This window comes from Protopterus annectens, chromosome 8.part0, assembly GCF_019279795.1.
Source record: "Protopterus annectens isolate FY-2018-M chromosome 8.part0, PAN1.0, whole genome shotgun sequence".
Lineage (NCBI taxonomy): Eukaryota > Metazoa > Chordata > Ceratodontiformes > Protopteridae > Protopterus > Protopterus annectens.
This window is the reverse complement of record NC_056741.1, coordinates 1,713,696,677-1,713,722,813: the sequence shown is the minus strand read 5'-3', so window position 1 is coordinate 1,713,722,813 and position 26,137 is coordinate 1,713,696,677. Positions and strand designations below refer to the sequence as shown.

The window sequence follows — 26,137 nt, the reverse complement described above, 5'->3', positions numbered from 1 at the left end:
AGCATAAATTCCTGATACTGAATCATGTGGAATTGACAGTTCAAGGCCCTAGCTGAAAGAGTAGCAGAAGTGTAAACTTTTTTACCCCATCTCTCTAAGGCCCTAGATACCCTTTCAGAGGGGAGGGTTTTGGTAGAGGTAGCTGCTACAGCCTTGGGTCCCTGGGAGATAGTTTCCGGATCTGCAAAAGGGGCCTTATACAAATGATAATGTGTGTCCGGAACCCTGTAGTACCTATCGGGCTTAGCAGGGGCCGGAGGAAGAGAATCAGGAGCAGTACAAGCATCATTAAAAGCATCATCCACAACAGTAAGTACTGGAGGAATGGCTACAGGCCTATGCTGTGGCAAATGCAAAAGGTTCTAAGCCTTTTCCTAGAGTCTGAAAAATCCTGGCCCTGCCATTGAAATTGTTCCCTCATAGCATGCAAGGTTTCCCCAAAAGAAAATTCCTCAGGCGGAGAGGCAGAAGGAATGGACTCTTCTGCATCAGAGTCCTCATAAGGAGAAAAAGGGGCCTCTGGAGGGTCTGAATTATCTGATTCATCAGAGGAGCCATCTGAAGAAACTGGCTCAGGGGCTCTACTCTAGTCCTCTTCTCTGGAGGTGGGTGAGAGGCCCTGTCTGGATGTGGTTGGGATCCCCGGATCAAAGAAATGAGATCCTCTGCTAGACTAAGCATTTGTGAACTAGAACTGGGCCTGTGAGAGGGGTCTTAGCAGGCACAGTTTTGGTAGTTTTGCTGCTTTAGCCCTGGCAAAGGCCTTAATCGACATGGATGCAGGAGGCCTAGCAGCTCCACGTGCAGGGGTAGAAATATCCAAAGGGATAGTATCTGATAAATCCTGTGAACCTGCAGGAGCAGGTGGGATTTCAGTAGCAGATTCAGCCAAGCTGGATGAGGCCTCGGTAAGTGGCAAGCTTTCGGCCGAAGGAAGAACCGTGGACTCGGTTTCAGCCGAAACCTAGACACTCGCGGTTGGCTTAACCGCGGTTTCGCCGAAACCACGGACCGCGAGTGTCGGTCCTTTTCCTTGCGTTTTAGAAATTTGCGTAGTCGAGTATCCGGCGGCATAATGTAAGCAAAAGCGGGCGAAAAACTCTTCAGCAAATTCAGACCGGCGCCTAAGCGTTCGTCGGTTGAAAGAAGCACAGGCTAGACAAGCTGCTACGTCGTGGTCTGGGCCTAAGCAAGGTAAGCAGTAAGAGTGGAAATCTTTATGAGGTATTTGTTTCCCACAATTTAAACAGTTATTCACTTTTTCTGACATCGGCTGAGGCAAGAAAGAGTCCCCAACGGGGTACTTAGCTTTTTAGAAATCTTCGGTACTTGTAGTAGTAATCTCTGGTTCTGACCGACCGGCACTTGCGAACAGCTTCTGCTTCGGGCACCACGCGGCAAGAAAGACAGAGGAAAATGGCGTCGGCTGATGCCTTTATACCCGAAGAACTGCAGCTATGACGTCGGGTGAAGTGCGACACCAGCCGAGGCCAGACCCAGACTTTGGAATCCGGCCGACCGAAGGGCTGCCTGACGACAGGACAACCCATTTGTAAGGACTGCAGATGCATCCTTGAAGGACATCAGTTTTTGATCATCAGTATGCATGTTTTGATTGGTTAAGTAGTAGGTTTTCTTATCTCTGGTAAGAAGTTATTTTCTTGGGTTTCTTAGTTGATTATATGCTAGTAAAATAGGAGCTATGTTATTTATTGTCCAGAGCTTTCATGATTTGCCTCTTTGTTTCATGAGTTGTTTAGTTGTCAAGGATAGTAAATCAAAACGACCATTTGATAAGGCACCAAAAATCAACCAATCATTCCATAAAATAAAGACATCATCCAAAAAGTGATAGCAAGTACACCAAAAAGGTTTATAGGCACTTGTAAAGATGTATTTCCTTTCCCATGCATAAAGGACCAAATTAGCATATATGGGGGCACATGTGGCCCCCATAGCTACACCTTGTACTTGCCTATAAAATTCACCCTCAAATGTAAAAAAATTATTGGACAAAATATGGTCCATAACTGCCATCAACGTGGTGTAAGAAAAAGTAGTGAGTTCTCTAATGGCTTCATAGAATAAGTCCAAACCCTCCTTGTGAGGGATGGAGGTGAATAAATCCACAATGTCTACTGTGGAAAACAATACATTGTCATTGTACCAAAGCTCATTAAAGTTGGACAAAAAGTCCCAAGAGTCCTTTAGCAAGTAATCGACAGAATCGATAATGTCTTTTAAAATTCAGTCAACAAATGTGCAAAGAGTATGTGTAGACCTGTTATGTGCAGAAATAATGGGTCTATATTAGAAGCTCGAAAGTGTACTTACCCAAATACATAAACGCCGACACGTCATCGAACTGCAAAAACATTGATCGTCCTGAAGCGCGATATCCGAAACACTGAATCGTCATGATTGGCCCTTCTGCGGTATAGCTCCGTAAGGTAAGTGTGCGATAGTTATGGACCTTAGGGTTAGGGTGCTGGTTAAGGTAAGTGCATAGCCGTATATATAATATACATTTTCCAACAGCTACCTAGACTTTCAGAGTAGCCATCCCTTCCACATGAAGAGAAACAGCTACAAGGGGCAACTGGTAAGGGCTGGGAGAATGTGCTCTACACAGGACACATTTCTGGAAGAAGTGTCTAATAATACAGAAATGTTTAGGGTAAGGGGTTACCCTAAAGGGCTTCTTGACAAAGTAGCAAAGGAAATGGTGGACAGATGGGGAACAAAATATAAGCCCTTATTAGCAAGTGGTGAGACCATCCAAAAAAAGAGTAACCAACATAGTGGAACGGTTAGTTTTGACACCAGTATGGTCATCCTTTTTGGTTAAGGTGAACATGTATTGAGGGACATCATAAAAAGGAATTGGCATATATTTAAAGGGAACCTCGACATATTTCATACATTAGTTGAGATACCTAGGTTTGTATACAAAGCGGGGAAAATTTTTAAATATTTGATACAGCACACTCTCTTGATTAGAAATACGGTCAAAGGCACCACTAGATGTGGTTGCTGCAATCAATGCCCTTTTATTCTGGACAGTGATGTGGCCTTTATAGCAGGTCATAGTAGGGTTATTCCCCAACATAAGAGCAATTGTAACACAAGAAGTGTTATATATATTTCAGTCTGCCAAGCATGTTCACACTATTATATTGGCAAAACGGAAAGGAACTTTAAGACCAGAATATATGAACATCTTTATGCTGTCACCAAGGGGAACCTAAACAGCGCATTATACAGGCACACACTAGTTTGTAAGGGGAAATACAAGATTTAAGTTTGGTATCCTTGAAGTAATTTTAGAGGTGATTGGTGGGAGCTTCAGACAGATCTTAGAGAGTTTTATTGGACTGTTAGACTAAATGCTGCTGTTGAACCTGGGTTAAATGACCATATTTCCCTGGTTCCTGTTTTACAAAAAAGGGCTTTAATTATCTGAATGCTCTATCTTATATATTTTTTGAATAATGTAAAACTTAATACCTCAGTTGTTTGTTTATTTAAAATGTGTTCTTTATTGTACAGATAAAAGTAGAAAAGCATTTTATGGTTTTACTGCTTTGCCTTTAATTTTTTATTAGTTAACTGGTTAATTAACTGTGTATAAAAGGGTGCTGACTTGGAGGGTTATGTGTTTTCCTGTTTCTTGTTCTGAGGAAGTCCCCGAGGTTTATATTGGGGAAGAAAGCGCTTAACAATAAAAGAGACAGGAGTTTTGTACTCTCTGGATCATTTTATTCTATGTGTTGGGCTTATGGTGTTTCTACTGCTCACTTTGGTACCCTTGTTGCTTTATTAGTTGTCAAGGATAGCCATGGGACAAGACGGTTTCTGACTCCTTTTATTCTGAGGGAAGCCACTGTGCTTAGAACACCCACAAAGATTTTGCTGAACTCAGAGACATCATCATCTATGTGGATAGTATTTAATCAATTTTAATTAATTAAGCAGGTGTGGTTAATTAATAAAACTGTCTCCACAAAAAGCAAGAAATGTTCTTACCAGGCTGTAATGATGTGCTTTGAAGCTGTTGCTTTGTTACCTTATGTTGCTGAATGGTAAGTGATCAGAGGCCGTCTGACAAGAGTTCCACGGGATGATATTTAGGATTCAATCGATGGTTGATTATCTAGCTATGGCTTTGTTATTTCTAACTGGTGCGGTTATTTGTTAGGTGAACTTGTACATATGTATTATTACTGGTTGGGTTTTCAGACTGTAAGGTTTGCCAATCTATATTAACATCACCAAATATCATGGTTTCATAAGGGATTTTAAGGAGGCCCATCAGAGAATATCTTCCACTGTTTTAGCATCGTTATCTGGGAGAGGTATGTAGATACCCAATGACTGTGAATATTTTGTGAGTGTTTAGATGTAGCATTGTTATTATGAATTCTGAGTTAGAGCAAGTTGGCTGGGTGTGGGGGGAAAGGAGAACCATCTACTGAGTTTCTGTAAGAAACAGTGACACCACCAGCTTTTCTGCTGGCTCTGTCTAATCTGGTAATGCTTTAGCCTGAAAATTTCTTGCCAGGTTTCTTTGGCAACTAACATGTCTGGAGTGTGGAGTGCTATTCATATATGCTCTTCAGGGAGCTTGTTGTAAATATTTTTTAAATTGTTATGATTTATATGAAGACCGGGGGTGGGGGTGGGTAAGGAGCTGATGGGTATATGCTGTCTGTTGAATGAACAGGCTGAGCTGGGCCTGGGATGGGATGGGAGGATGGCAAGGCTAAGTTTCATGGTTATGGATGTATTATGGTATGGGTGCAAGGCAAGGCATTGTTTATTAATTTTAGGTTTAATACCCAGTCTGTGAGTAAATGACTGTTGCTTTGAATAACAGTACTTGAACAGTAGGATATATGAGTGCTGATACATATATGGTTTTACAGGGTGCTGAGGTTCAGGAGTATTTAGAATGGAGGACAAAATACAATAGTTCTGTAGGAACTGTGAGGGAAACTGACACTGCTAAGATGTCAATAGTGCAAGTAGGAGAAGAGGTGCTAGTATGAGGAAATGTAGGAGAAACAAATTTCTGAAATGTCAGAAACAGAGGAGCTTGAAAGGATAAAAGATATAGTTAACAAAGGAAGCAGGGAGATTTTACTTGGGTAAAGAAGTTGTTGAAATGTAGAATACAAATAGCGGGAGACCGCAACCACAAGGAAATTTATTTCCTTGTGGTTGCGGTCTCCTCGCTATCTGGTTTCGTTTTTTTGTGAGTTCCTTATCACCAGTAGAGTCTCCGTTGTTGTTTCTTGAAATGTAGAATAACAAACTGTATTTAGTCTGTAGGCTTATAAGTAATTTTGAGATGTGTAGGTGTTTAAGAGTATAAGTGTGGGGAATAGTGATATCAATGAGGATGAACTTATGTGGTTGGGGGTCTGTTAACAGGGTAGAATAGATATGGGTAGGATAAGAACTGCAGCACCAGATAGAAAATCTCTTCCATTTGGAAATGTAAGACTTTCAAATTGTAGGTTTCCTCTCCTCCTAGAACATCTGAAGCACATCCTCAGAAAACTGATGTCTAAAAGGGATTAAAATCCTATGCTTCACAGTGTCAGGTTGAGACCCTGTAAGCTGGGATGAAACAGAAAGCCCTTTTTCTGTAGAAGTTTGCTTTGTAGGGTAGCATGTAGTGACTGCTCATGGCTAGGTGAAAAAGGGGGAGCCAGTGCTGCCTGGGCTAGAAAGGAGTCAATAGTAAAATTTTGGAGCTGTCCCACTGGATCTTCAGTATAACCTTTGGCATTCCGTATTATGAGTGAAAGGAGGGAGAGGCACAATTGTACTTACCCTCCTAGCAGGAAAAACTGATGTCTGTCCTCCAGGCCTGGGGACAAGACGTCCTGGAGCGAAACAACTTAAGCTGTCTATTCTGAGTGGAGGCAACCAGGTCTATTTAAGGAATAACCCATCTGTGGACTACGTCCTGGCCTCCCTGTTTAACATCAATTTGTGAGGGTCTTCCACTGTTTTGCTTAAAGAATCTGTGTGTACACTGTCTAATCATGGGATGTACATCACCCAAAGGGACAGATTTGCCTTCATAGCCTGATTCCATGTAAGAAGAGCTACCCTGCACAGCTAGTAGGAGTTGGTTCCCCATCTTTATTTATGTACCATATTTCTGTGGTGCTGTCTGTGAAGATCCTGAGAGGATCTGTGTTCCACATGTGAGAAAACACCTGAAGGGCTCAAATAACATCCCTCATTTCTTTGACAATGATGTCTTTCCTCATCTGTCCAGGGGACTCCTGGCCCTGAATTGATGAAGAGCCTGTCCAGCATCCCCAAGCAGGAGAGGGATTTGGAAGTCCATTGTATGACAGTGCTGACAGCATAGAGATTTCAGCTACCACTACATCTTTTTCGTGTGTATCTTAGCAAAATGAATCACTGAAATGGCTACTGCCACATATACCAGTGTTTCCGGTATCTCCCTTGTTGGAGTAGACTGCTCTTCTGCAACATCATACCTGCATTTAATGTAATTAGCTTGCCCAAGCATAAAGGTGGAAAAGGACTGTCCTTACTCTTGGGGAGAAAAGCAGTCATCAGCTGGGTATCCTGTCTGCAACCCAGGAAAACCAGATCCTGGGAAAGGATTAGAGAAGATGTTTGGAGACTGGGGGTAAATCTTAGTCTCCCCAGACGTGAGACTGTGAAACTGAAATGCAGGGTAGGGTGTCTTGAGAGGAAGCTTGGCTAAAAAGGTTGTCCAAATAAGGAATAATTTGTATCCTTTGAGTTCTGCAAAAGGCAATGACTTGGGTGAAGCACTTTGTGAAGACCCAAGGAGAGGTAGATAAACCAAAGGGTAAAGCAGAGAACTGAAAGTGTGATGAAAAAGCAGAAAAACCTGAGGAATTTTCTGCAGATGTGCAGGTATACATCCTTCAAGTCTATTAAGGCCAGAAAGACCTGAGGAATGATGAAAGGAAGGAGAGTTTGCAGTGAAAGCATCTTAAAAGATGGCACCTCCAGAAAGGTGTTGAGGTGAGATAAATCCAGAATGGGTCTCCAAATCCCCTCTTTTCTGGGAATCAGACAAACCCTTGAATAAAAGCCTCTTCCTAGATGCTGGTACGGTACTGATTCTATGGTGCTCTGTTTGAATACAGCCTGTAAAATAGGAGCCTGTAGGAACATTTGATTGGAAGGAGGAGGAGGAATACCCCACAATGATGGGATTTCCATCAAAGGTATCTTGTAACCTTGCTGAATGATGTTGGATAACACTCATTGGTCTGTAATGAAGAATTCCCAGGCTTGATGGGGCAAGGTTAGCCTTTTTGATAAGGGAATTCTTGGACCAAGGAGCAAGGAAGGCAAAGCACAGTCAGGCTGACCTATCAGGAAAAGGAGGTTTCCAGACTTGCTGGCTCTGGCATGGCAAAATATTAGAATTAATTATTTTCTGGACAGTTTCCTGCACTTCTGAAAGGGGTTTATGATCCCTGAGCACAAAGGAAAGTGGGTTTAGCCAGGAAGTTTCTTTGATACCTAGGTAATAAAATGAGAAACATCCATTTTGCCCTTTTCTTGTAGAGTCTTGACAGGTTCTGCTGCAGAAGTTCCAAACTAAAGGCCCTTGTGAAAGGGGACATCCAGGAACTGGGCCTTTACATCTTCAGGAATGGACTGTAGGTGAAGAGAAGCAAATCTGCTAATAACTGATCCAGTACAAGCAGCCCTGGAAGAAGCCTCTGCAGCATCAAAATTACATCTAATGGAATGCCTGCCAACTTGCTGCAGCTTGCCCAAGCTTAGAAACTGACTGTTTAGATCACCAAAAAATGGATAAAAGGTATTTTTGTCATTTTAGTTTGGTAATTTAAAGCTCTGAAACCAAGAGTAGCAGAAGGATAAAAATTGTCCTACACCTGTTCAAGGCCCTACTAGTATCACATGGCAAAACATTAGCTGATGGCAGAAGCTTAGTAGGTTGGGCAGTAGAAACAAAATGCAGAAAGATCTGCTACAAGATTTTTGTAAAGAAATACAAGGTCCTCTGGTATTTATTAAATTTATCAGGCTTCCTTGGTGCTGGAGGCAGGGAATCAGGAGAAGTAGATGCAGGGGCATCCATGAAGGCCTCCAAGACAGGAGGAACAGGAGAAGGTATGGCAGAACCTACCTCCAGCAAGTTATAGTACCTTTTTTGTACATCAGATACCTGGCTGGATTCCAAAAGAACTGATTTATTTTAGTTACATCTCCCCAAAAGAGATTTCCTCAATGGGGGAGTCATGGGGCAAGGTGTCCTTATCATCAAATGTAAGCCAATCAACAGAATGTATCTGCTATGAATAAGCTAAGGAATCTTCGCCAGAATCAGATTTCCCCTCCTCCTCAGATGAAGATTCATACCGTCTGTTCTGAGGGGGAGGGGAAGTGAAGGAAATGAAAGAGTTTTCAGAGGAAAGATGGCCTTATATAGTCCCTGTAAGAGCTCAACCCATTCCTTCGCCTGAGGCATCTGCATAGGAAAAACATTTTCAGTTTTCGGTTTCTTTTTCTTAGGAGTGAAGTCTGCCCTCACAAAGTGTGGTGGGTCAGAACCCTGGCAGACCTTGTAAAGCTCTGGGCACATTTTCTTGCACAAGGACTTGAGGAATGCCCTCTAGTCCCACTGAAATGATCACACTCGGTTCAACCTTCTCAACAGTACTGGTATGAACAGCATCATCGAATGTGCTAGATTCAGACAGCATACTAGCCTCTGATGGGATTGAAGTAATTGGTGCCAGAAAAGGAGTCAGACGTACCACTGATTCCTGCAGTATCTCAATGGGTGCATCCAAATCAGAATGGGCAGCAGACAGCTCAGGACTAGCCTTTTTCAACTACTTTTTTGGCGTGAGTGGGATGTCCGAGGCTGTGGGTTCTGCCATCTTGGTCTGTGCAAGGTGGGTTTGTAAGGATGTCTTTAACAAAAAAAAAAGCAGCATATAGAGGGTTTTCAGAAAAGACAACTTACAGATCTGACAGTTCAGCCCTTATGCAAAATAAGCACTAGGACTGGAGGTCCTTATAAGGTATCTGCTAACCACAGTCACACGTCCCTTTCTTAGCTGACATTAACAAATCTTTCAATTAAAAATATAGGAAAAAGAAGATTCCCCAATGGGGCACATATCTGAATAAATGTTGGCAATGGCATCAAACAACAATGCAGAAAGCGATCAACAGAAGCGAAGATCATGTATTCAGACTGGTGGTAAGAAGAGTCTGGGGATCCTACACTCCTGTATCTGCTTATGTACCCCTACACTCATGGGCATAAGTCATACTCTAGATATATGAGCAACTGGAAGGTTTTTGGATTTGGAACACCTGCTAGATATTAGGTTACCATGGCAAGATACACCAGTAGTATAGGAGGATTGCAACAGTGATCTAAGGAAGGATATCTTATGCCTTTCACGGCTGCCCTGACAATGGTGTCTACAGAGAAGTATGAATGTTTCAAGCCGTGGAGATCCAAAGTTTCAGCAGTCCTAACCAAAGCTGAAACATCATTATTATTTGGAAACTGGTGTATTTTTCAGAGTATACAGGAATTTTTTATACAACAATAAAAATGACAAAAAGCAAAAATGTTTGTTGTGGTGCTTTTATGAAATCCACTGCTTACAGTAGCCTGAGTTTTTGATAAAAAAGCATACCAGTTTAATAGTTAGTGGTGCTGAGTGATAAAGTACTCAAAGTGTACACTGTCTTACCATACTTGTATAATTTCTCCTGATACTGAAAGAACAGTAAAGCTATAGGTACAGGTGGTTTATTAGAAACAGCACAAGCAACAGGGACAAACAGGCTTGAATGAATGAATGAACTTCAAACAGAAGTACAGGTTTTATCCATAGCATACACACACAAAAGATCTGCTGAACAATATGCAGGAAGCAGTGTTACTGTGAACAGAAATTTATTTTTCTACAACTATTGAAATGTTCTAAGAGTGGAAATATCCTCCTTTCAGATTCCAGAACTTTTAATATCTGTAACTACCTATATTTAGGAGAGAAATATATGTAACTGGCAAAATACATCCTCTATCCTAATCCTCATTCTACTTCCTTTGTATCAAGCCTCCTCTTATACCAACTTCCACCTACACCCTATACCTCCTCCTCCACACCCCCACCTCACAAATCACTTTCATAATATCTCTACCTCATCTCCCTCTGACACCCATCCTTCTCTTAAAAGTAAAACTCTTCCGAATCCCTACTAAATTCTACAAATCAAAACCCAACCCCTACCATCCATTCCTAACCAAACACAATCCTCACAAATGTATTCCCCTTTTCTCTTACCTCTGCTTAGCAGGCGACATTCATCCCAACCCAGGACCAAACATTTCTCCAACAAACAACCCTAGCTCTAACAACAAATCCACCAGTAAATACCTTAAATTCCTCACCATCAATGCCCAAAGCTTAGCAAATAAGCTTACCCTCTTTCATGCCTGGCTCAATCATAATATACCTGACATTGTAGCCATCTCTGAAACCTGGCTAAAACCACACATAACCGACTCCGAATTCCTGCCCCCCGGCTATCAATGTCTCCGATCCGACACCCTAAGTAAAAGAGGTGGTGGTGTAGCTATAATCTACACCAATCATTTGTCCATCACTCCCTACCCTAACCCTATCCCTTCCTTTAATAATGCTGGCATTCTAAAATTAAACGACCATAAAAATATCTGCATCATCTCCCTCTATATTCCTCCTGGTAACAACACTAATACCCTAGAAGATATCCTGTCCTGGACCACCTCTAATATTAAACTTGAAACCTATATTATGGGTGATATAAATATTGACTGGCAAAAAATCATCTACCCTAATCCTACCATTTCAGTCAATCTCTTCAATTTCACTTAACTCACTAACTCCATTACTAGGCCCAACAAAACCAACCCCCCCAAGCTTCATCCTAGACTGGATCCTGGTATATCACCCTAACAAAATAACAAAATCTGGTGTCACTCCTGACACATCAGAAGACCACCTCCCTGCCTTCACCCATAGAGCTACACCCTCTTTCTCACATTCCCACCAACTCTTACATATTTGCAACCTTGCTAACTTTAACCCTTCTACCTTTTCTCTTAAGTTCACTAACTGGAACCCACTAAAAACCCTACCTTCAGACGATGCCGTTGACTATTTCAACTCTACATTCTTAACTATCCTAAACTCCCTAGCTCCTATAAGAACAAAAAGAGTTAAAGCTAAAACCGCCCCATGGCTTACCAAAGAAACCAAAAAAATTATGCTACAAAGAGACAAAACCTGGAAAAGCTATCTCCAAAATAAACAGCCTGTATTGTTACTTAAATACAAACAGCTGTGAAACCAAGCTAAAAAAACAAGTCATTAAAGATAAAAAATCCTACTACATCAAACTTCAAATAAATCATGCAAAAAAACCTAAACAATTCTGGAGCTCTATTAATTCCCTCCTCAAGCCAGGTACAAAAAACAACCCATGTCCTGATACTAGTAAATCTGAACAAGAAATCGCCAAACGATTCAACACCTTCTTCACCTCTTCTATTACTGATCTTAACCCTCCACCACCCTCTGCTCAAGCTTCCTCCTCCTCCTCTCCTACACCCTCTACTTTTGAACTTAAACCTGTATCCACATATCTTATAAAAAAATCTTCTATCCAAACTTGAACCTTGCACTAATGCCCCCGACAACATTCCTTCCTCCTTCTTAAAAACTGCCTCCGATGGTATTGCTCTCCCTATCAGCATCCTGATAAATAGATCACTACTTGAGTCCTATGTACCCCATACTATGACGTTCTGCATTTATTCTACCACTCCACAAGAGTGGTAAAAAACAATCTTTAAACGTCTTGAAAAATGCATACACCTGCAGCTCATGCCATTCCTTACTGAACACCAGCTGCACTCTCCTAACCAACACGGCTTCCGCCCTGGACACAGTACCAACACAGCCCTTCTATCCTTCTTAAATTCTGTCAGTCTAGCTTGAGACTCTGGTAACATAGTTTCAGTTGTTCTACAAGACTTATCTAAAGCTTTCGATACCATCTCCCACACCCATCTATTAAATCATCTATCAAATCTCTACATCTCCCAAAAAACTCTTTCCTGGTTCTCCAGCTATCTTTCTGACAGGTCCCAAGTTGTCAAATGGGACCAGGCCTCCTCCATTTTCCTCCCCACCCCTACAGGAGTACCTCAAGGTTCCATACTAGGCCGTTTGCTATTTAACATCTTTATTAACGATTTCTACAAAGCCATACCCAATACCAAAAGTGTCCAGTACGCAGACAATTCCACTTTGATCTGATCTTCAGTCTTTAACTCAAACTGCCTTCTCAACTATTGAAAACTGGATGCACCAAAACCACCTCTCACTAAACGCCAACAAAACTAAGATTCTTCTATTCACTCCCTCAAAATCCACTCCCATTGATAAAAACTCACTTCAAATTACCAGCTTTAACAATTCCATTATCGAAGTCATTCCCTCTGCCAAACTCCTGTGGGTCACCATCAACGAACACTTATAATTCAATACTCACATCCAACTTAACATCAAGAAAACCCACATAAAACTCGGCCTACTCTACAGAAACAACCACTTCCTCACTTTCTCCACCAGACAAACTTTGGCCACTACCTATATCCACCCCTCTTTTTTGTATGGCGCTCCTCTGCTTACCAATCTATCTTCCACACTCACCTTCAAACTGGAAGTGTGCTACAACAAAATCTCCAGATTCGCTACCAAGGCAAAATCCTCCTCCCATCGCTGCACCTCCCTACACTCTTTAAATTAGCTTGAACTCCCTAATCAACTTTACTTCCTCCAGATCGTCACAGCCCACAAATTATTATTCCAACCTACTAGCTGCCCTGCATTATCTAATATCCTACAACCATATACCCCCTTAGACCCCTTAGATCTACTCACCAAAACCTTATAATCGTCCAAAAACCCAATCGCCCTGCTGGTCAGCTTCTACTTTCCTTTTCCCTAGCCAAAAAATGGAATGCCCTGCCCTCTACTCTGAGGACCTGTGACAATTCACATCAAAACACAACGTCATTCTTACCTGTTTCTTCACAGAAAATGTAACTACACTCTTCAACTCATACCTCCCAAGCTCTGCTCCTCCTTCTCTCCTGGCTAACCTTCATACCTTTCTAATTTCTCTCATATACTTAGATTATAAATGTAACTAAACAGTAACATCCAGCCATTATGCTGTATGCCTGTCTTTCTCTTGAAAAATATTTAATAGTTTTGCTGTCTTTACTGAATGATACCTGTTTTGACTGTTATACTACCTGTTGATTGCAATGCAAATATTTTTCTTGTAATTCTCTATGTAATGTAACTTTGTATTGTGGAGCTTTTCTCCCCCGGCCTCCACTGAAAATGGACTTTCGAGCCCAGTGGACCTCCCCGGTCACCAAACTGGAATAAATAAATAAATAAAATGTAATTCTTCCTTTCAGTGTTAAACATTTGATAAAAATCAATGTCTTGCACAGTGAGCCATAGGACTGCAAAGAACAGTCCTCATAATTAAAAGGGATATGCTAAGAAGTGAAATGTTGTACTGATAAAATCACTTTAGCTAGCAGATCTAGGAGAGTCTCTCTCTGACAGCCTCCCTGCAGGAGGAATAATGACTCCTTGTTGACATTTCAAATAGTTTATTCAGTTAAGTAGGTAGATGGATGAGCTCTTGCTCACATTATTCTTCCAACAGGGAGGACATCAGAGAGACAGTCTCCTAGATCTCCTAGCTGGACTAATTATTTGTACTCTGTTTCTTGTTGGTCCTGTCACCCTTTTGGTCACTGGTGGGATACCAGAACTGACTTGAGCTTTCTGGATTACCTCTGCTTTAAGTGAAATGTCAGGAAGAACCGTAATATCCTCCTCTACAGGAGTAGGAAGAAGACTCAACAGCCACTTTTTGCTTTCTGATATTTGCACCAGTACAGATGAAGGCTACTATTTTTGCTGTCTGAATGTGATGTTACAATAATCTCCCAAGGGAAGTAAGGCCTGTCTCAAGATTTTCTTCACTGAAACTGATCTCAAGTGCTAGCTTCTTAAAGATAATGAGATGAAATATCATCAGAGAGGAAGTATGACTTCTGAAATAGAGGTTTTGAAGAACTGACGGGTTAATTCTTGGCTTCTCCAGCAAACAAAGGCCTGGCTTAAAGAGTTTCTTAAAATCCAAAATTATATATTTGGAAAGTCCAATAATAGACAGGCTATCATAGCACCTACAAAGCTGCCAGCTTAAGTTTTTACTTTAAAGGACTCAACATCGGCAGAGATGCATTTGGCAGTGAAGATCATGACATAATTTCCCTGTGCTTGGGAGTGGGTTAAATATGCAATCTTCAGAAGTGTTTGCATAAGGTAACGCAGGTGTAGAATGTCTAGATACAGAATTCTTCTTCCTCTTGAAAGATTAACATCTGCTTTGAATTCCTTCCCAGCTGATTCAACCATACACTTCTTTTTCAAGACTTTTTTTCTCATTACAAAAGTCACTTGTCAGTCCATAAAGGATGCAACACTTTCAGGCTCTGTAGTTTAGCAGTCTGTTTGGACACTGCTACAGCACTCAGAATTGACCACACTGTGGTCTAGGAGTTGACAAAATAAATAATGAAAATGAAAAGCTTTCAAGGCTATCTGCCTAGCACAACATAATTTATTTACTAATCCAGTACTACTGTTGGAATATAACTGCTCTAAAAGAAAAAAAGAAAAAAATCGAATCAGAAACAAAGAAATAAGATGGAAATTGAATAAAAAGAAACAGCAGACTGACCATAAAATGAAATTCTGGTGCAGCTGCAAGAAAGAACACTAAACAATGTAGGATAGTTATGGGAGAGTTACGCCAAAGTACTCCAAGTACCTGACCAACATGAAACTCATGACAGTTCATACCAAGAAGAGAAGATGTCAATGCTTTTACATTTTCCAAATGGAATAAGACATGAATAATGAAGATATTAGGTCTGTACTCCACTTACCTGTAATTCCCGAAGAACACGTTTGATGAGGACATTTCCAAGTTCAACTCCTTGCAGTCCCTTCTGAGATGAACTAATAGAATAGAATATTGCTGTATCAATCTTTTCAGCTTCTTCATCCGTGTCCATTGAGGAGATCTCTCTGACTATGTCCTACGATGAAGTAAAAACAATAATTATTAAGAAAGAAACTATGTTTAGCTGTGAGCTGTTAAAAGTTCTACATGCAGAAGTCCATTTCATTGAACTACACACATGGACAAACATGCATAAACACGCTACAATCACCATTACTATTTCCAGATATCCAAAGCCAACATGTTTCTTTCATGTATGACTATCTCAGAAGAGTATTTTTTTCATATCTGTGTTTGTCGCTTATCTACTATATACCACCTGCCCCCTACTCAATCTACATCAAAGCAAAGAGGACATAGGGGATCTAGAAGGGTGCCATCCCAATACTATGAAGATGTCATAGGAGTTCCAGACGGGTGTCATCTCAATGCTACAAAGAGGACATAAAGATTCCAAAAGGTTACCATCCCAGTCCCACAAAGAGGACACAGGGGTTCCAGAAGGGTGCCATCCCAATGTTCCAAACAGGGCATAACAGTTCTCGAAGAATAACACCCAGTTCTACTACTTTTCCCACTGTCCTCTTTGAAATCGTTTCCTGCAAGCAAAGCGTGGGAAAATGACAGCGCAGTTTGTTATAATGTCCCCCAACACAAGCAAATCTTCCTCCATAGGCAAGATGTCTGTGCTTCTCCCCCAAGATCTTTGTGCTTAAGCTATAATCTTCAGTTCCCACAAAAGGCCATGGTAAGACAGAAAATTCACTGTCTTCTCAAGATTTCAGAGATGGTATTTAAACTTCTCACTCCTCCCAAGCTATCCAACCCCTATCTACTTCATCCTGGGAAAAAAAGCTCAAGTTTTATACAATATAATTAAAGCAACTTGGCATATTATTGGGAAGGCTGCCAGCCTAGCCATAGAGAATTGTATAGATAATTCTATAATTTGTAAATATCAATGTAAGAGATAGGCTTGTTGTCTTAAATGGAAAAAACTGCTGTTAGATGGAGAACTGAAAAAAATGAAACAACAGTGTTCTCTACTGACCAAAGTAAAGCTTGTTGTGACCCTTTGATGTAGACAGTGGTGCCAAAGGGTCTAGACGAAGACATTCTTGCTACTCTTTTAACCAAGAGTTAAATTGCTAAATTTAAACATGCAAATGTATTTTTACTGCTCTGTTTCCTGACCAGCTGCAAGATAACAAAAGGAGATGTTACGAATGTAAATGCAGTTTCTGTTAGCCTGGGAACACAGGAAGGTGTGAAGAATGATGTAATGTGTAGCCTGGGAATCCCAGGAACGTGTGAAGAATGATGTAATGTGAATCAGAACTGCAATTTCAATTTAAACAGAGAGAACCAGAGATTAAGTATTTTTTTCTTGACCATACAACTCATCAGCACTCTGCCTGTTTTCTTATGCAAGTTTATCTTTAGACTTGTGTTTTATTTTAGAAATAGCTACAAACTAGTAAGATTAGACTGTTTTTCTGTGATGTCAGAACTGTACTACTGAATTATTGTAAGTAATTTTCTGTGATCTCTGAACTCTTGACTAGCACTGTGTAGTAAAAAGTATTGTCTTGTGTTTTTATTTATTATTAAATATTTTAAAACCTTTTAACTGTGGCTGTTTTATGTAGAGATAATTTAAGCTCTAGAGTACACTGCATATTTATAGTGATTACTGTACCAAGTCACTGTAATAAGCCCTGACTGTTTAGTTATACTACCAATTGGATAATAATATTGCACAGTAATAATTGGACACCCTTATAAAGGGCCTTTGAGTAGCTGATAAATATTAGCTGGGTGGTGGCAGGTGGTACTATCATATAGTCTGGGTAATAGGGGCACAGCTGGAGAATCTATGCCAGCCTTTCCCAGGAGTATCTGTGTGGTTGTATATACTCTTATCTCAAAGTGTGTGTGTGTCAGCTACATGGGCAGGGACAGTAAGCACTGGTTGGGCAGAGAGGGTGCTAGAGGTTTTAGCTTGCCCAGCTAGGCTGAGATCTGGACCCTATAGATGTGCCAGTGGGGAGTCTTATTGGGGACCTGGAGAGCAAGGGAGAGACCAGCCCCGGATTGACTGTGATCTCTGTGTGCTCTTAAGGGAAATTGCACTTTACTGTGTGTATTTGTTATCCTTTCTTCATATGAGACACCCTTAAATTGCACTTTACTGTGTGTATTTGTTATCCTTTCCTCATATGAGACACCCTCTCTGGTGTTAGTGGTGAGGATTGAGGCTTCATGATTGCTAGACTAGGTCAAGGGCATCACAATTATTATTACCACAAATACAAGGAACAACATTATGCAGTCTCTGGTAACAGCAAAGCAAATTTGACAATTTGAAAGTTGATTCATTTTTACTACTTGTCTTCTTAAAAAAAAAAAAAAAAAAAAAAAAGAAAGAAAGAAAGAATGTGCTTTTAGTGTGGATTTACAAGTATTCCAAGAAAAGGAAACAATGTAACCCACTGAGACTGATGCTCATTTTATACATGCAGAACATCTCACCCCCCATGTAAGAAAAGCCCTGTGGTAAGAGCTGTTACTCTACCATACTCAAAGTGTACTTCTGAGACTGGAGCTGTGACAACAGAGAAGGTCACACATTTTCCATTGTACTTTACCATGTACAATTCTGTGAAGCAATATTTGGCATTGTAATACCTTTCTGAATAGATTTTACATCTTCCAAGATCGGACAAATATTAATAACACAGCAGCCCTTCCATGGCATAAGTGGCTATTTAAATGAATGGCAATACTACACTCACAACCAGTCAACAATCCATTTGAAGTAAAGTGCGACAACACAAGAACATGGCAAAAAAAACAGAAAATTTAAAAAGTTTGATAACAAATAGATCTACTTGTTATTAAACTTTTTAAATTTTCTGTTATTCTGTCATGTTCTTGTGTTGGGTCACACATTTTATTTTACTTTGTTTTATTTCTATACCCATTCACAATTATTCTCCAATTAATTTGAAGTGCTGATCATGCTCTCTTAACACCCACCCCTTCACCCCACCTTAACCATGGCTCTTTCACTTACTGTCAATGGAAGATACAGTAGCAAGAAAGAAGTGGAGTGTTACAGAGCACTGCACTGTAAAGTTTGGTGTAGAGAGTGGTCCTAATGTGAGCAATCCCAATAATATCCATATGCTGAGTGGTTCAAACATCTGCAAACCCAGTACTATTCATATGCGGAGTGGTCCTAATTTGTGCAATCCCAATACTATTCGTGTGCTGAATGGTCCTAATGTGCGAAATCCTGTACTATTCATAGGCTGAGTGGTCTTAATGTCTGTAAATCCAATACGATCCGTATGAAGACTACTCCTAATGTCTGCAACTCCAGTACTATTTGTATGCTGAGTGGTCCTAATGTCTGCAATCTCAGTATGCTGAGTGGTCCTAATTTCTGCAATCCCAGTACTATTTGTATGCTATGGGGTCCAAATGTCTGCAATCCCAATACTATTCAAACGTTGAGTGGTCCTAATGTCTGCGATCCCAGTACTATTCATATGCTGAGTGGTCCTCATGTCTGCAATCCCAGTACAATTCGTACGTTGAGTGGTCCTAACGTGTCCTAAAGTGTGCAATCCTAGTACTATTTGTGCGCCGAGTGGTCCTAATATCTGCAATCCTAGTACTATTCGTACAATGAGTGGTCCTAATGTCGGCAATCCCAGTACGATATGTATACTAAGTGGTCCTAATGTGTGCAATCTCAGTACTATTAATATGCTGAGTGGTCTTAAAGTCTGCAATCCCAGTATTATTCATATGCTGAGTAGTCCTAATGTCTGCAATCTGAGTAAAATGAGTAGTCCTAATATCTGCAATCCCAGTACTATTCTTATGCTGAGTGGTCCTAATTTGTGCAATCCCAAAAATATTCGTATGCCAAGTGGTCCTAATGTGTGCAATCCCAGTACTATTCATAGGCTGAGTGGTCCCAATGTCTACAATTCCAGCACTATCCGTATGCTGACTACTCCTAATGTCTGCAACCCCAGTACTATTTCTAGGCTGAGTGGTGCTAATGTCTGCAATCCCAGTACTACTTGTATGCTGAGTGGTCCTAACATCTGAAATACCAGTATGCTGAGTGGTCCTAAAATGTGCAATCCCAATACTATTTGTATTCTAAGTGGTCCTAATGTGTGCAATCCCAATACTACTGGTAAACTCAATGGTCCTAATGTGTGTAATCCCTGTACTATTCATATGCCGAGAGGTTCTAATGTGTACAATCTGCAATCCCATTACCATTCAAATGCTGTGTGGTCCTAATATCTGCAACTCCAGTACTATCCGGATACTGACTAGTCCAACCGTCTGCAACCCCAGTGCAATTTGTATGCTGAGTGGTCCTAATGCCTGCAATCCCAGTATGCTGAGTGGTCCTAATGCCTGCAATCCCAGTATGCTGAGTGGTCCTAAAATATACAATCCCAGTACTATTCTTATGCTGAGTTGTCCTAAAGTTTGCAATCTCAACATGCTGACTGGTCCTAATGTCTGCAATCCCAGTACTATTCGTATGCTGAGTGGTCCTAATGTGTGGAATTCCTGTACTATTCATATGCTGAGTGGTCTTAATTTGTGCAATCCCAGTACTATTCATATGCTGAGTGGTCCAAATACTGTAATCCCAGTATGCTGAGTGGTCCTAAAATGTGCAATCCTGGTACTATTCATATGCTGAGTGGTCCTAATGTGTGGAATCCCACTACCATTCATATACTCAGTGGTCCTAATTTCTGCAATCCCAGTACTATTTGTATGCTGAGTGGTCCTAATGGTTGCAAACCCAGTATGCTGGGTAGTCCTAAAATGTGCAATCCCAGTGTTATTCATATGCTGAGTGGTCCTAATGCCTGCAATATCAGTATGCTGAATGGGCCTAACGTCTGTACTCCCAGTACTATATGTATGCTAAGTGGCCCTAATGTATGAAATCCCAGTACTATTAGTATGCTGAGTGGTCTTAATGTCTGCAATCCCAGTACGGTTCGTATCCTGAGTCGTCCTAATGTCTGCAATCCCAGTATTATGCGATTGTCCTAAAGTATGCAATCCCAGTACAAATCATACGTTAAGAGGTCCTAATGAATGCAATCCCAGTACAATTCATATGCTGAATGGTCCCAATGTAAGTAATCCAGTACAATTTGTATGATGAGTGGTCTTAATGTCTGCAATCCCAGTACTATCCATATGCTGAGTGGTCTTAATGTGTGCAATTCCAGTACTATTAATATAACGAGTGGTCTTAATGTCTGCAATCCCAGTACAATTCATATGCTGAGTGGTTCTAATGTCTGCAATCCCAGAACTGTTTGTATGCTGCGTGGTACTAATGTGTACAACCCCAGTAGGATTTCTATGCTGAGTGGTCCTAATAGGTTCATAGGTTGGTACTAAACAATCGGCCCTAGGGCCTATGCAAGCCTAGCCATAACAATTCCCTGGATATTTCTTCCCACAATATTTACTTCTCTGGACCCCTGTCTAGCAGTGCGACTGACATGATCCCCCGGGTGAATTAGCAGGGCGACTGACATGATCCCCAGGGTGAATTTCCTATCTCCCATCCAATCATCAAGGTTCCTTTTGAAGAGGGCCAATGAGGCGCTCTGCTTGACATGTATGGGCAGTCCATTCCAGAGTATGGGGAGTCTCTGGGTCAGGAACCTATCCTTCCAGCATGTTTTGTTCATTGTGATGACAAGGTTTGGATCCCTGGAGCCTGTGGCTCTGAGGGATTGGGATTTCTTTAAGTGGAGCATGTCCAATAGCTCAGGGTTTGACACGGCCTTGTATGTTAAGCAGAGATCGCCTCTGAGTAGACGATATGCCACAGAGTATAGCTGGAGTTTTTTTAGACGGTCAGCATATGGCATCTGCTTTAGGCCTGTGATTCTTTTCGTGAGGTATTTCTGTGGCCTTTCCAGCTGTTGCAGACGTCTTGTGAGGTACATACCAAATGGGGCATTATACTCTATAATGGGTCTAATGAGGGATGAGTACAGTGGGACAATGACCTTCTTTTTTCTGGATGAAAAGCTCTTAGTGATGATGTGTGCCACATAGAAGGATTTCCTGACTGTTGTGGCAATGTGGTAATCAAATGTGAGACCACTGTCCACCTGTGTCCCTAAGTCTCTCTTCACACTTTCGATGTTTAGTGTCCTGCCACCTATGTGGTAATTCATGGGTACATGTTTTTTTCCAGAGGGGATAACTATACATTTCTTGGCATTAAGCTTGAGCCCATGGCTCTGGCACCAGGCATCTGTTTCTGTAAGGCCCTTTTGTAGAATATCCACATCATTTGGGGATTCAATAATGGCTCCCAGTTTGCAGTCATCTGCGAACTTTGATAGCCAGAGTCACTTAGTGTTGGCCTGTACTTCAGAGAAGTAGATGCCAAACAAGAGTGGTCCCAGGACTGAATCCTGAGGTACTCCACTTGTCACTTGTCTGGAGCTGGATTTGGAGTCGGCTAGTTTTACAGTCTGGGTTCTGTCAGTAAGCCAGTTGGCAACATATCGAGTGACGTCGGGATTCATGCCCAGCTTAGTAAGTTTATCTATGATTCCAGAGTGGGGGATGGTGTCAAAGGCCTTGGCGAGGTCCAGATAGGCTGTGTGGACTGCCTTACCCTCATCCACAGCTCTAGAGACGGATTCGAAGAAGTCAATCAGATTCAGGAGACAAGATCGGCCCTTCACAAACCCAAACTGGGTGGGGTCCAGTGTTTGAAGGTTGCCAATGTCTTTGTTTATAAGTTCCATGATAATGCTTTCCATGCCCTTGCAGATCAGGCTTTTCAGACTGATGGGACGGTAGTTCCCGGGATCCATGGCGGATCCCCCTTGTGGAGTGGGATAACTGTAGCTGTATGCCACTCAGTGGGAACGAAGCCTGATCTGAGGCTATGACTAAACATGACACTTAAGTGAGGTGCTAGTTCATTTTGTAGTTCATGTAGTACACAGCCTGGGATGTCATCTGGTCCCATGGATGCTGTATTCTTAGCTTTGGAGAGTGCGATTTCAGTAGCATGAAGTTGGCTTTAGAGAGGTTTTTTTAAGGAGGTTTCCTTACTGGGGGGTGGGGGTGGGATGTGGATGTCAAGGGCGATTTGCTTATGGTCAGACCTGACCAATGAGTGGGTGACCACTGGTGTGGAGTATCTATCTCCCATGTTGGTAATGACCAGGTCTAGGATACTGGAGCCTCTGGTGGGACAATGGATTAGTTGATCCAGGGCATTGGAATTTATGAATTCCAAGAACCGTTAGGAAAAGGAGTTGGTACCCGAGTAGTTTTCCCAGTTCATGGCAGGGTAGTTGAAATCACCCAGTATTAGGGTGTTTGGTTGTATCTTAATATTTTCCAGTATGTTTAGAAAGGTGTAGTGAGAATCTTGGGGCATGGTAGGGGAATCTATAGCAAGCTACAATTTGGATTGCAGTCTTACCTAGTGTTAGTTGCACCTGGAGAATGTCAGATGCATTGTGTTGGGCAACTAGCCTGGAGGTGTGAATATCCTTGGTGAATATGGACACTCCTCCACCTTTAGTGCTTCAGTCTTGATTTTGTGGCCGAAAAGTGTGGCAAGAGTTGTAGCCTGGTATTGCAGGGGTGCTCTCTGGAGCCTTGTACCAGGTCTCAGTTACTGCACAGATATCTATGTTCTCCATTTTTAGGAGTGCCTTGAGAGAGTGCATTTTGAGGTTTAAACTTCTAGCATTGAGTAGCATTACCTTCAGATTTTGCATGATTGTATCTGTTACAGTGGTGGTTTTATCCTTTGAAACTTGCCTAAAAAAGGCACTATAGGGGTGGCAAGAGCTTTAGCCAGTAATATGAATCCCAGGGGTGACAGGTGCAGACCATCTCTGGCAAAGCATCGTGGTTTGTTGATCATGTCTTCCCAGGCAGACAAATACTGGATCCCCTTTGAATGACACCAGAAGCTTAGCCAATTGTTGAAGTCAATCATTTTGTCCTTATACTGTGGTATCAATCTGAGCGAAGGCAGGATGCTACTCAGGGCTAGGGTCATACCTGCCTGAGCCACATGATCCAAGAGCTCTTCCATGTCTCTTTTCATGTAGTCCAGGGAGGTACATCTCAAGTCATTCACTCCAGCATAGACAATGACAGAGTCGTATTTGTACTTGTTGTGGAGTGACTTGAGTGCATGCGTTATGTGGCGGATCCTGGCACCCGACAGGCAGCTGACTATAATTTTCTCCTTGTTCAGCCTGGTGAGTGGAACATCAGTGTGCCTGACTATAGAGTCACCTATGACTAAAGTGTTGGGTACATTGTCTTGCCTTAGGGGCTGTTGTTGGGTGGCACACTGGTGTTGTGAGCTATGTGTCACTTTGGTTGTGACGGGAGTTTGCGTTTCAGCTTCGGAGGTCATTGTTGCTTGGGCAGGTTAATGTTAAGGGCCTCCACATATGTGGGTTTAGTGTTGCTATGTGTAGGTGTTGATGGTGTGGGTTTTGAAGGGCTATGAGTTGCTAGAGGTGTAGTGCAGGTGTTAACCTTCTCCTCTTGGCTGTCTAGCACAATCTTGGCCGGAGAGAGCTTTGCTTCCAGTTTGGCTATGTAAGTGCATCTCTCGCAGGTTGTAGTGTTGGGTGGTAGGAGGAGAGGATTGTTTGTGTACATGAGGCAGTTGCCACATTGCCCCAGTATGCACAGATTCACCGGATGGACAGGAGAAATCACCGGAAGCTGACCCTTGGACATGCCTGTTTAGGTGCTTTTTTTGTAAAGTTTAAGAACTGTTTTCCCTTATCTTTGCAAGGTACTTTGCAATTATAAGTTGTTTAGTGCCTACAATTAATTTCTCCTTATTGACAAAGAGAGTTCAGTGCTTGTATCAGTTTCAGGCTTCCTAGTGCTTTCCAGCAGGTTCTAGAGCAAGTGCTAGTCACAGGGGTTCAGATTTTAGTGCTTCTACTGAGAAACCAGCTAGTTCTATGAGAAAATTTAAAGGGCAGACTTTCTGGCACCTGGAATAGTTTAATTGTAGCCTTGCAGTGCTGCACAATGTGAAAAATGTGCAAACACATGCATTTTTAAGCCAGAAAGTGGAAAGGGATAGAAATCAGCCCAAAAAGGCTAATAAAATTACAATTTCAGAGCTGGAAACCACTCCTCTAATGTTAGATAGGCAGTACAATGCTCACCACTCCCACTGGTAAGCAGTAGGACTTCCCTCTACCACAGCAAGGTCTGGATAGCTCTGAACACAGAAAATAAAGTCCTAAGACAAGCAAACCCTGGGATACTGATATTTCCTCCTCCTACTAAATTTACCAAAACTTTAACACATGCTCCTTGGAAGCAGGACTGTAAATGGTGAACACAATTCAACATACTGGTGTAATCTATCCTGTTTGATGTTCTGAAAGTCCTCATGAATCATACCGTATAATTTATCCTATACTTTTTGTCACTTTTACTAGTGTAAATACCTACTTTATTTTATTTTTACTTCTTGTATTTTTTTATTGAAATACTTTCATTTACTATGTAACAACATTGATTGCTAATTTTAATTTCGATTTGTTACTACTGGAGCTTTTCTCCCCGAGCCTCTACTGAAAATGGAAATATATCCAGTTAGACTAGCCCAGTTAACAAATGTAAAATAAAATATGGACTGGCTAGTAAAGGTGGGAAACGAGCAAACAAGATAGTATTTTTTTTTTTTTGGTTGAAACGGGCTAAATAATGCAGTAAATAAACACAGAAAATGTCTGCAAACCCACTACTATTCGTATGCTGAGTGGTACTAATGTCTGCAATCCCAGTATTGTTTGTATGTGCGTGTTCCTAATGTCTACAATCCCAGTAGGATTTGCATGCTGAGTGGTCCTAACGTGCAATCCAAAAACTATTCTTGCTGAGTGGTTCTAATGTCTGCAATCCCAGTACTATTCATATGCTGAGTGGTCCTAAATTCTGCAGCCCCTGTAGTATTCATATGCTGAGTGGTCCAAATCACTGCAATCCCAGTACTATTCATGTGCTGAGTTATCCTAATGTGTGCAATCCCAGTACCACTCATATGCTATGTGGCCTTAATGTCTGCAATCCCAGTACTATTCATATGCTGAGTGGTCCTAATGTCTGCAATCCCAGTACTATTCATATGCTGAGTGGTCCTAAATTCTGCAGCCCCTGTAGTATTCATATGCTGAGTGGTGCTTATCTCTGCAATCCCAGTACTGTTCGTAAGCTGAGTGATCCTAATGTCTACAATCCCAGTAGGATTTGTATGCTGAGTGGTCCTAACACATGCAATACCAGTACTATTCGTATGCTAAGTGGTCCTTATCTCTGCAATCCCAGTACTGTTCATATGCTGAGTGGTCCTAATGTCTACAATCCCAATAGGATTTGTATGCTGAGTGGTCCTAACATATGCAATCCCAGTACTATTCATATGCTGAATGGTCCTAATAACTGCAATCACAGTATGTTGGGTGGTCCTAAAATGTGCAATCCCAGTACTATTCGTATGCTGCGTGGTGTTAAACTCTGCAATCTCAGTATGTTGAGTGGTCCTAATATCTGCAATCCATGTACTATTCATATGCTGAGTGGTCCTAACATGTGCAATCCCAGTACTATTTGTATGGTGAGTGGTCCTAATGTGTGCAATACTAGTACTATTCGTATACTGAGTGGTTCTAATATCGGCAATCCCAGTACAATATCTATGCCGAGTGGTCCTAATGTGTGCAATCCCAGTACTACTAGTATGCTGAGTGGTCTTAAAGTCTGCAATCCCAGTACTACTCATATGCTGAGTGGTCCTAATGTCTTCAATCCCAGTACTATTTTTATGCTCAGTGGTCCTAATTTGTGTAATACCAAT

The 26,137-nt window shown here is 41.5% G+C and overlaps 1 protein-coding gene across 1 annotated transcript in view; it reads right to left on the bottom strand.

Annotated features, from left to right (window-relative positions):
- The window catches only part of MLYCD (malonyl-CoA decarboxylase), a 1,175,690-nt gene that overhangs the window by 154,129 nt on the left and 995,424 nt on the right, over positions 1–26,137 (bottom strand). The window contains exon 4 of the mRNA XM_044081242.1: positions 15,113–15,265. Within this exon, the coding sequence (XP_043937177.1) occupies positions 15,113–15,265 (153 nt within the window). The remainder of the gene's footprint in view (positions 1–15,112; positions 15,266–26,137) is intronic.